General features: G+C 42.3%; 1 protein-coding gene across 8 annotated transcripts in view; it reads right to left on the reverse strand.

Annotated features, from left to right (window-relative positions):
• The window catches only part of cadps2 (Ca++-dependent secretion activator 2), an 863,559-nt gene that overhangs the window by 171,263 nt on the left and 679,789 nt on the right, over nt 1-12,507 (reverse strand). For all 8 annotated transcript variants that reach the window (XM_070900583.1, XM_070900582.1, XM_070900585.1 and 5 more), the window contains one exon: nt 5,672-5,775. In XM_070900583.1, the coding sequence (XP_070756684.1) occupies nt 5,672-5,775 (104 nt within the window). The remainder of the gene's footprint in view (nt 1-5,671; nt 5,776-12,507) is intronic.

A 12,507-nucleotide genomic window follows, 5' to 3' on the forward strand; every position in this document is an offset into this window, starting at 1 on the left:
GCCTGGCTTGTGCCTAATCTATTTCACATTTATGTTTTCTTTGTCTTCAAATTTCCATGGCACATTTTTGCCGTGTGAATTCAAAGACAAAGAAAACATAAATACCAGTCAAATTAGGCACAAACCAGGCTAATTCTGAAATGTCAACATTGTCTGTTTTAAATGCATGACAGCAGATACCATACTTACAACTCCAACTGAAAGCACAAAAACTGCATGAGATACTTCAGTCTTCCATTATTAATTGCTCAACTCTGCCCCTGCCTCAGCTTTTCTGCTGCTGAAACCCTCATGCATGTCTTTGTTACCTCTAGACATGACTTTTCCAAAACATTTCGGGCTGGCCTCCCACATTCTACCCTCTGTAAACTTGAGGTCTTCCAAAACTCTGCTGTACGTGTCATAAATCGCACCAAGTCCCATTCATCCATCACCCCTGTGCCTGCTGACCTACATGGGTTCCCAGTTAAGCAACGCCTCTATTTTAAACTTCTCATCCTTCTTTTCAATTCCCTGCATGGCCTCGCCCCTCCATATCTCTGTAATCTCCTCCACCCCCACCCCAAGATATTTGCGCTCCTCTAATTCTGGTCTGTTGAGCATCCCCGATTTTAATTGCTGCACCATTGGTGGCAGGACCTTCAGCTGCTAATGCCCCTATTTCTGGAATTCCCTGCCTAAATCTCTCCCCCTCTCTAAATCTCTTTCCTCCTTTAAGATGCTCCTTAAAACCTACCTCTTTGACCTCATCTGTCCTAATATCTCCTTATGTGAATCAGTGTCAAATTTTGTTTTATAACACTCCTGTGAAACGCCTTGAGATGTTTTACTATGTTAACAGCACAATATAACTAAAAGTTATTGTTGTTGATTTGCATGATGTCCACAATCACGGACACAGGCTGAGGCAGCATGAAGACTTTTCACAAGTTCTACAGGGGCCCTACAGTAAAGGACACGTTCCCTCCCTTTAACAAGACAAATGTCAGGGAAACGTTGCAGTGAAACCTATGTTTTAAAATGGCTGCTGGTTATCCATTTTAGGGAGAAGCTAATTTATGATTCATCAATTAATCTGAATTCAATTAGGAATGTCTACTGCTATCTCCTCTCCACAATCAACATCAATAGAGAACATTCAAGATCAGATTGAGAAAGAACTTCATATATATATATATAAGCGCCTATCACATTTCTCAAACAGCCCAACGGGTTTCATATACAACAAATTGCTCTCATTGTTTTGTAACAGCAGTTAATTTGCACAGCAAGCAGGAAATACAAGAATACAAAAAATTATAGGAGCATTTCAAAAAGGTGATCATACGGATGAAGAGAGAGACCTGGAAAAAGCAAAGTAACTGAGGTTAAGCGCAGGAGTAAAAAAATATTTCAGAACCACACAGCAAAAGGGCAATTAAAGAGATAAAAGATGCAAATAGACTGGAGACTGAGGAAGAGCACAAAATAATTAATATCCTGAATGATTACTTCCTCCAGCTATTCAAAGGGGAAGATATAAGTAAGACACTCCACCCCAAACAGAGATAACCAAAGTAAAATCAACAACTTTGATATAAATGAGATGGAAGTCTCAACAATGTCTAGCTCCGAGTACTGAAAGAGACTAGGAAGGAGATTTATGAAGCACTGATAACCATTATTAGAGAATCGCTGGATGCTGGGGAGGTTCTAATAGATTGGAAACAAGCCAATGTGGTGTCCATATTCATAAAGAGGCATATAATAGGACAGACACATCAGTCTCACATCTGTTCCATGTAAGCAAATGGAATTGATCATCAGAAGCATGCTAAAGAGGGTCCCAGTTAAGCAATGCCTCAATTTTAAAATTCTCATCCTTATTTTCAAACCATTCCATGGCCTGGCCCCTCCTATCTCTGTAATCCCCTCCAGCCCTATAATCCCTCGAGATCTCTGCGTTCTGCCAGTTCTTGTCTCTTAAACATCCCCGATTTTAATCACTCCACCATTGGTGGCCATGCCTTCAGCTGCCTGGATCCTAAACTCTGGAATTCCCTCCCTAAATATCTCCATCTATCTACTTCTCTTCTTTTAAGATGCTCTTTTAAACCTACCTCCTTGACCAAGCTTTTGGTCATCTGCCCTAACATTTCCTCATATGGCTCGGTGTCAAATTTTGTTTTTGATAATGATGCTGTGAAGCACCTTGGGACGTTTTTTAAAAATTCATTCACAGGACGTGGGCGTCGCTGGCAAGGCCAGCATTTATTGCCCATCTCTAATTACCCTTAACTGAGCAGCTTTTGATTTCAGCGGGCAGTTAAGAGTCAACCACATTGCTGTCAGTCTGGAGTCACATATAGGCCAGACCAGGTAAGGGCGGCAGATTTCCTTCCATAAAGAATATTACTGAACCAGATGGGTTTTTATGACAATCTGGTAGTTTCATGGTCACCATTACTGATACTAGCTTTTTATTCCAGATTAATTATTTTTATTAACTGAATTTAAATTGTCCAGTTGCCGTGGCGGGATTTCAATTTAGGTCTCTGGATTATTAGTCCAGTAACATAACCACTATGCTATTGTTCCCAATGAACGTTAAAGGTGCTTTATAAGTTGTTGTTGTGGTAAACAGTAGCCAACATGGATGCAGAAGAGGAAGATCACAATTCAGGGTAGAACCTGGGAATAATTAGGAAACTGGTTGAAAGGTAGATAGAAATGCATTATGTTGAGGTGGGCAGGCTGGGGAACACTGAGATGCATGGTCCAGAGCTAGGCATTGGGACCACCACTGGTTATCATTTACATAAATGAACTGGATTCAAAAACTCCATGCAAAGTGGTCAAATTTGCTGATGATACCGAATTGTTTGGAGGATGGATGGGTGGTGGTGGCGGCGGTGGGCGGGGCGTTGAGGTACAGGGATGCCGCGTAGTCCCAGATGTTTCATCATATGATCTACCTACAACCTCCCTGCTCGTGCAAACAACATTTTCTCCCCGTCTCCAATATTTTTATAACTAATAAACAAAACTTTAAAAAAAAGAAAATGCCACTATGACTTTCTCCCAAATTGCTTGCAGCACATCCAGGAGATTAATCTTTAATTTCTAGAAACACCAGGACAATCCTGAAGTGTTGGTAACCCTTGGGGTGGGGAGGGGGAAGGCGGATGGACTCAGAGGAAGCAGTTCAGAAACTACAGAGTGAGTTGGACAAAATAAGTACGGAGGCAGATTAAAAGGCAGATGAAGTTTAATGCAGACAAGTGCAAGATACTGCACATTGGGAGGAAAAATAAGCAGCACACATGACTGGTGTTAAAATTGCAAAAGGTAAAATGGAAAGAAACCTTGGAGTCTTAGTAGATTCGACGTTCAACATGTTCAACCAGTGCAAAGCGGCAATCAACAAAATCAACTATGTGGACAGCACAATTGAATATTCATCAAATGAAGTTATGATTAAACTACACCGTAAAAACTGCATCCAGTTCTGGTAGCCAAGACAGAAGGGAGACATTCAATCATTGGAGGCGGTGCAGAGAAAAACCACGAGGCCAATTCCTGAGTTATGAGGAAAGACGGGAGAATCTCTGACTTTTTAGTCTGGAAAGAAGTTTGAGAGGTGATCTTATAGAGATAAACAAGATAGTAAATAGAATGGAAAAGATAAATCCGGAATATTACTTTAAGTTAAGTTGCGAGAATTGGACAAGAGTTTCAGGACTGATATTAGGAGGTTCTCCTTCACACAGAGAGTGATTAACTCTTGGAATGGACTTCCCGGTGAGGTGGAGGATGAAAAACCCTGGAATCATTTAAGAAACACGTCGATGTTACAATGGGGGTGCTGAGGGGTGGGGGGCATTTCTGAATGGTTGAATCAATATTGGCCAATCAGTCTGCTTCATCTGTAATTATCTGGCATCTTGTTAAGATTGATTTTTTGAAAATATTAGTTCAGGAAAATGACCCTGTTTTCAGCATAGTACCATGATAATTTCTGGTTGGTCTAAATACGATATAATTGTCGAAACCCAGCAATGTTGGTGATGATGGAGGGGTGAAGTGGGAAAGAATACTCTATGGTTGCAGTGGCTGGCTTGAGTCCTTAACTTGAGCCAGTGTGGGGCCAGTTGCTTGTGGATATTTTAGCCCCATCGGACATGTTGTTCAGATTAATATGTGTACCTACAGAATGTCATTTCCATCAATCAAAACCCTGGTTTGGGATTAGCCCAGCAGTATTTCAACCTTCATTCTTGCTTCCCATGAACCAAATCCCCTATAAGGCAATAAAGCATATTGTTAACTTCATTATGCTTTGTAAGTACAGTACAGTACTCTGGTTTGCGAGTAGATTATTGACACTAATGATGGTGCATCTCAACTTCAAATTGGAGATGTATCAGCTGAAAAAACTGCAATGAAATATTGCTCAAACATTGACTTATAAATATGCATTACCTTTTACGTGCTCAAATATTTTTTTAGCCTGTCCTTAGGATAGGAAAACAAAGAATCCCAAGGAAAAATATAATTTACCACAAGGTTCTGTGGCTCAAAGCATCATTTGAACACTGTCTATACACTGATATGAAAAGCATTTGGATTCTGAAAGATATAAATGGAATCCAGTACTCAAGGGGTTAAACCTAACTTGTAGATATTTTATAATAAATGTGATTATGTAGAAAGATTTTTTTTAAAGGTTATTAATACATAATATTTTCAATACAATATATATCTTAATTGTTTGTTTCATAACATTTGGTGGCATTTAGGCTCATTTATCTTCAAACGTTTTGGTTCACGATGACAAACACTTAACATATGTTTGAAGAGGAATCTGTTGAAGCCTAGCCCTTTTTATAATGAAAATTGGGCTACATTGAACATCCTGGCAGTGAGAGAGATGTATATTGAGGATTGGTGCTCTTTGGCCTATTGCTTTAATTCTTACCTTCCCCAGTAAAGTAAGTAACTTAGCTTTTGCAAGGCCTAATGACTAAATACTCACAAAAAGCTATGGATAATGGACTAATGTGGCAGGCAGCATGACATGAAGCAACCTCTTAATCATTTGCAGGGTAAAGGCAAGGTGCGAATGACATTTCACCCCAGTAATGGCAACTCAAGCTAACAGTGAGATTTATTTTATTTATAATAACTACAGCCATGATTCTGTACATCACAAGTAACAAGACAGCTGGCAAGTGAGAACCTGAAGCCAGAAATGTGTTGCTGCGCAGGAAATAAGGGGGAGCGAGGGGCAGGGGGGAATCAATGCCTGAATCAGTCATTTTAATAATGCTGATAAGAATTGCTGGATTCAAATCAAACTGAGAAACCATGACTTATAAGATGAATGCCATTAATATCTTGATTAAGTTAACGTGCTCCTAGCTACCAATGCAGTCAGTCATTTTTACAAATTTTCTGCAAACCACCTGATTTAAATTTTTATTGAAATCAAAGGCAACAAAAAAAATCAAGCAGTTTGTATAATGGGTGGTCGATCTGCACAGTTTTATCTTCGAGCAGCAAGGTGACAATCTAGCCCAGGGTGTCAAATTGCTTTTTCTAAAATGGAAACTGTATGAGGTATTAGCAAGATTCAGATGACAAATTCTTGTTAATGACATCTCTCTTTCATTGAGGAAAAAACAAACCTCACCTCTGAATGGTGTTCCTCATTTTGCTGAAGTACCTCAATGCACAGTTCTGCTAATCGAATCACATCTTCCAATCTTTTGGCAGGAGTTCCTTGGTTTAACATCTCTGTTATCATCAAATGAAAAGAACTTCAACACATCTATCTATGGATGTTAGGTGTACAGCGTTACATGCAAGAGCGAGCAAAAATTCCAGCATAAAACTGCACAAGCAACAGCAACTTACTAACATAGAAACATGGAAACATAGAAAATAGGTGCAGGAGTAGGCCATTCGGCCCTTCGAGCCTGCACCGCCATTCAATGAGTTCATGGCTGAACATACAACCTCAGTACCCCATTCCTACTTTCTCGCCATACCCCTTGATCCCCCTAGTAGTAAGGACTATATCTAACTCCTTTTTGAATATATTTAGTGAATTGGCCTCAACAACTTTCTGTGATAGAGAAGTCCATAGGTTCACCACTCTCTGGGTGAAGAAGTTTCTCCTCATCTCAGTCCTAAATGGCTTACCCCTTATCCTTAGACTGTGACCCCTGGTTCTGGACTTCCCCAACATTGGGAACATGCTTCCTGCATCCAACCTGTCTAAACCCGTCAGAATTTTAAACGTTTCTATGAGATCCCCTCTCATTCCTCTGAACTCCAGTGAATACAAGCCCAGTTGATCCAGTCTTTCTTGATATGTCAGTCCCGCCATCCCGGGAATCAGTCTGGTGAACCTTCGTTGCACTCCCTCAATAGCAAGAATGTCCTTCCTCAAGTTAGAAGACCAAAACTGTACACAATACTCCAGGTGTGGCCACACCAAGGCCCTGTACAACTGTAGCAATACCTCCCTACCCCTGTACTCAAATCCCCTCGCTATGAAGGCCAACATGCCATTTGCTTTCTTAACCGCCTGCTGTACCTGCATGCCAACCTTCAATGACTGATGTACCATGACACCCAGGTCTCGTTGCACCTCCCCTTTTCCTAATCTGTCAACATTCAGATAATAGTCTGGCTCTCTGTTTTTACCACCAAAGTGGATAACCTCACATTTATCCACATTATACTTCATCTGCCATGCATTTGCCCACTCACCTAACCTATCCAAGTCACTCTGCAGCCTCATAGCATCCTCCTCGCAGCTCACACTGCCACCCAACTTAGTGTCAACCGCAAATTTGGAGATACTACATTTAATCCCCTCGTCCAAATCATTAATGTACAATGTAAACAGCTGGGGCCCCAGCACAGAACCTTGCGGTACCCACTAGTCACTGCCTGCCATTCTGAAAAGTACCCATTTACTCCTACTCTTTGCTTCCTGTCTGACAACCAGTTCTCAATCCATGTCAGCACACTACCCCCAATCCCATGTGCTTTAACTTTGCACATAAATCTCTTGTGTGGGACCTTGTTGAAAGCCTTCTGAAAGTCCAAATATACCACATCAACTGGCTCTCCCTTGAAACATCCTCAAAAAATTCCAGAAGATTTGTCAAGCATGATTTCCCTTTCACAAATCCATGCTGACTTGGACCTATCATGTCACCTCTTTCCAAATGCGCTGCTATGACATCCTTAATAATTGATTCCATCATTTTACCCACTACTGATGTCAGGCTGACCGGTATATAATTCCCTGTTTTCTCTCTCCCTCCTTTTTTAAAAAGTGGGGTTACATTGGCTACCCTCCACTGGATAGGAACTATCCAGAGTCTATGGAGTGTTGGAAAATGACTGTCAATGCATCCGCTATTTCCAAGGCCACCTGCTTTATACTCTGGGATGCAGTTCATCAGGCCCTGGGGATTTATCGGCCTTCAATCCCATCATTTCCCCAACACAACTTCCTGACTAATAAGGATTTCCCTCAGTTCCTCCTCCTTACTAGACCCTCTGACCCCTTTTATATCCGGAAGGTTGTTTGTGTCCTCCTTAGTGAATACCGAACCAAAGTACTTGTTCAATTGGTCTGCCATTTCTTTGTTCCCCATTATGACTTCCCCTGATTCTGACTGCAGGGGACCTACGTTTGTCTTTACTAACCTTTTTCTCTTTACATATCTATAGAAACTTTTGCAGTCCGTCTTAATGTTCCCTGCAAGCTTCTTCTCGTACTCTATTTTCCCTGCCCTAATCAAACCCTTTGTCCTCCTCTGCTGAGTTCTAAATTTCTCCCAGTCCCCAGGTTCACTGCTATTTCTGGCCAATTTGTATGCCACTTCCTTGGCTTTAATACTATCCCTGATTTCCCTTGATAGCCACGGTTGAGCCATCTTCCCTTTTTTATTTTTACGCCAGACAGGGATGTACAATTGTTGTAGTTCATCCATGCGGTCTCTAAATGTCTGCCATTGCCCGTCCACTGTCAACCCCTTAAGTATCATTCGCCAATCTATCCTAGCCAATTCACGCCTCATACCTTCAAAGTTACCCTTCTTTAAGTTCTGGACCATGGTCTCTGAATTAACTGTTTCATTCTCCATCCTAATGTAGAATTCCACCATATTATGGTCACTCTGCCCCAAGGGACCTTGCACAACGAGATTACTAATTAATCCTCTCTCATTACACAGCACCCAGTCTAAGATGGCCTCCCCCCTCGTTGGTTCCTCGACATATTGGTCTAGAAAACCATCCCTTATGCACTCCAGGAAATCCTCCTCCACTGTATTGCTTCAGTTTGGTTAGCCCAATCTATATGCATATTAAAGTCACCCATGATAACTGCTGCACCTTTATTGCATGCACCCCTAATTTCCTGCTTGATGCCCTCCCCAACATCACTCCTATTGTTTGGAGGTCTGTACACAACTCCCATTAACATGTTTTGCCCTTTGGTGTTCTGCAGCTCTACCCATATAGATTCCACATCATCCAAGCTAATGTCCTTCCTAACTATTGCATTAATCTCCTCTTTAACCAGCAATGCTACCCCACCTCCTTTTCCTTTTATTCTATCCTTCCTGAATGTTGAATACCCATGGATGTTGAGTTCCCAGCCCTGATCATCCTGGAGCCACGTCTCCGTAATCCCAATCACATCATATCCGTTAACATCTATTTGCACAGTTAATTCATCCACCTTATTACGGACACTCCTTGCATTAAGACACAAAGCTTTCAGGCTTGTTTTTTTAACACCCTTTGTCCTTTTAGAATTATGATGTAGTGTGGCCCTTTTTGTTTCTTGCCTTTGTTTACTCGGCCTTCCACTATTGCTTTTTACCTTTCTACCATCTGTTTCTGACTCCATATTACTTCGCCCTATCTCGCTGCATAGGTTCCCATCCCCCTGCCATATTAGTTTAAACACTCCCGAACTGCATTAGCAAATGTTACCCCCAGGACATCAGTTCCAGTCCTGCCCAAGTGCAGACCATCCCTTTTGTACAGGTCCCACTTCCCCCAGAACTGGTTCCAATGTCCCAGGAATTTGAATCCCTCCCTCTTGCACCACTGCTCAAGCCACGTATTTATTCTAACTATCCTGCTCCCTCTACTCTGATTAGCACGTGGCACTGGTAGCAATCCAGAGATTACTACCTTTGAGGTCCTACTTTTTAATTTAATTCCTAGCTCCCTAAATTCAGCTTGTAGGACCTCTTCCCGCTTCTTACCTATATCGTTGGTACCTACATGTACCATGACAACTGGCTGTTCACCCTCCCTCTCCAGAATGTTCTGCAGTCACTCCAAGACATCCTTGACCCTTGCACCAGGGAGGCAACATACCATCCTGGAGTCTCGGTTGCAGCCACATTAATATTTTAACAGACCACATTAATATTTTAATTTGTCTGAAAACACAAAGAATTTTTGAATTATTAACAAAATGTTGCTTGTTTATATGGATATGCCAGAGAATTGAACAGAGTTCCAAATTCCAAATTAACCTTCAGTGGCAGTACTTGGATGAAAAATTCAATACTGTGTAGACCCCTTACATTCTTCCAATTTTCAGTTGGAAGCTAACATTTTAGGGCCAATGGAAATATAAAGGTATTTGGCCACCGTCCCATATAGCATATTCTACATATCAGTGGCAGAAAGCAGTAAACATAACGGCTTGGAAATTCCTGATCATGCGCCTATCACAGGGAAGCGGTAGGATGGGAGCATATTCCCATGGTTGTTTACTCCTGATTTTCAGGATTGTGTATTTTACCGACTCTGTGTGAGAAGTCGCCCAAGGCAACATTCACATTAGCTTCACTGCCGACAGTACACTAAATGGTGCCAGTATCCATCTAAGTGGATCAGTTCTTGGCTGCAACATGAGGGCAGGGGTTTTGCATTCTACATTGGAGGTTTCTCACCCATGAACTAACTGCCAGATTCACAGATGATTCACTGGAGCTTATACCTGATGAAGGTTGGAGAAAAGAGGGCTGCCTTCTTTGGCACTGAAGGGCACCTTCCCTAGAATAAATCAGTTCAGCAAGCCTGGCAGCAGAAAGTTTGTAAGGTGAATGCTGTCACCAACACACCAAGGCCCTCATTCTAAGTGTGCAAAAAGATGGTAGACATGAAAAAAGTTGCTGAGGCAAATTCCCAAATTTCTTTCTGCACTAAGTCGCTGTCCCAAGTACCCGTGATGCAAAGCATTTCCTCATAGCCGGTTGCTCTTTTATTGCTGCCCCATCAAAGCACCTGGGTCTTAGGCCTGTACGAATAGTCTGCCAGCACTGTCAGAGTTCCTGGACAAGTCAACACTTCACAGAACCCAGCATCAATCTCACAGAGTGTCACAATTAGAAGGATAGCTACACCCATCCTAGGTAGTAATCTTGAGGAGTCAGCGTCACATGGATCACAGTGCTCACGAGGGGCAGCAAGCAGTGATGGTGGTACAGGAGAAGCAAAAACCAGCTGCAGTGCCTCGGGATTCAGAGCGCACAGGACCTAGATATGAAAGGAGACTGCAGTCTTAGCTTGGTCATTTACAGGAGCCATTTGTGTCTATCCTACAAGTGTGGGGGATTCTATTAGCTGCAGCTGTGCCCTGTGCCATTCTGGAAGCTTCTCTGCTGTGGGTCTACCAAGGAATGCTTTGCAGTTCCAGGGACGTGTGCAGCAGAGCCCTCCCCCAGTGGCAGAGGCGTAAACCCAGCTGGAGTATCTCTAGTGAATGCTCATGGCTGTTGCAAATGGATCATTAGCTAGAGCCAGAAAGCTAGAGCAAGCAATTATCCTTCCCGTTTGGTGTAGCTTAGCCTTACAGATGATTGTCCCAAGAAGTGAGCACTGCCATACAAGATGTGGGTTTGTGGTCACTGACCAGTTAGACGTTGGTAAGAGTCAAACCACTTTCTGTTCATGTAGGCAATAGCATTATGCCTAGGGGTCTGAATAATCACAAGTACTATCAATAATCACATGCAAGTCTAGCAGTATAGTGCGACTATAGCTGTTGCTGTTAAGAGCGGCAGGGGAATTGTTAACTGCTTGATACACTGATGGACAGCAAATTGGCTGATGTCCCTATCTCCAGCCTGGAACGAGTCCGAGGCAAAGCATTTAAGGGCTCTTGACTGCCACTGGAAATGTTGTCCCTATGGTGCAGATTGGCTGCAGGATTCCTTGAAGCAGATCGCACAGCTATGTAATTGCGCCCTTGGTGAACCAAAACCTGTAAAGGTGTTATTGCCAGCTGTGCCTGGGCCTAGAGATACAGTTGGCGGTATATTGACGAGCACTGCTAGTTTGCCATTGGTGCCTTCTGATCTTCCCAGCATCCATTCTTTGCTCCTCTTCATCTTTTTCGATTAAATCCAATATGAAGCAGCAATAATATGAATCCCCATAGTGTATAGCAAAAAGAAATGAAGTATGTAGCTTTGAGAGATCTGCTCAAGATACGCTGGCTGGTCTTTGATGCTCATTTGAACTGGGCAGGTTGAGTGCATTGGATGTGTGGTGGAGCGACCCGAAAGGTCATTATGCAGCAGTCAGAATGAGATTTGAACTGATAATGCAACCCTTAGACATTCTGTGTGGAAGAAGTCAGGAATTTAAAGTTTTAGAACGAGTGGAAAGCAAGTGAATTGAGCTACCGCGTTTTCCATCTCTTACACACACACTTCCCACAGACGAAAGTACATTTCACTCACAGGAACTTCCAGACTTAACATAACACATGTTCATCATAAAAAGCCCTATTATCAGTTCGATCAAAAAGCTTTTCCATAAATTAATTACTGGAAGTCGCACTCCACTCCCCCTGCCACTTATCCCACCTCCATACTAAAATAAAATCTGTTGCGCCATCAGAATATTGATTACACATGGCCCCAGGAACAATGGAATGTGAAAGTCTAAACCTAAATGCATAAGATCATCTTTGACTACATCCGACCATCATTATCTTTAATGTTCCAATTTGCAGTTAGCACTCCTCTACCAGCTTTACATAGTCCATGCCTGCTGCATGTGGCCTCCATCAACTGTCTTTGCTTCTGTACGGTGGGAGTGATTCTTCCAGAGCTCTGCCCATCTTTGCCTCCCTGTCTGACACAAAGCATTCTGCTATTGCACAGTGTTCCATCCAGTGGACCTGTTCAGAGCTGGAGAAAGTCACCCAGCTTCAGGCAAGCCTAAACATCAAGAATCCCAAACCACTGTCAAATCTACATTCCTCTTCAGCTGGCAGAGTGGACACAAGAATCACCTACTCCTCTGCCACTGTAACTGTTTGATCAGCCAATGGGAGGCAAAGGTAGTTCTGCTGTGTTAGTGCCAGCTTTAACACCAAAACAAATATTTTAACTCCGTTATATAATGATCATTAACTTTTTGACAGTGTAAGGAATCTGTCTCCATCCAGAAGAAAAAGGCCTCTGCGGG

Source organism: Pristiophorus japonicus, chromosome 15 (assembly GCF_044704955.1).
Source record: "Pristiophorus japonicus isolate sPriJap1 chromosome 15, sPriJap1.hap1, whole genome shotgun sequence".
NCBI lineage: Eukaryota > Metazoa > Chordata > Chondrichthyes > Pristiophoridae > Pristiophorus > Pristiophorus japonicus.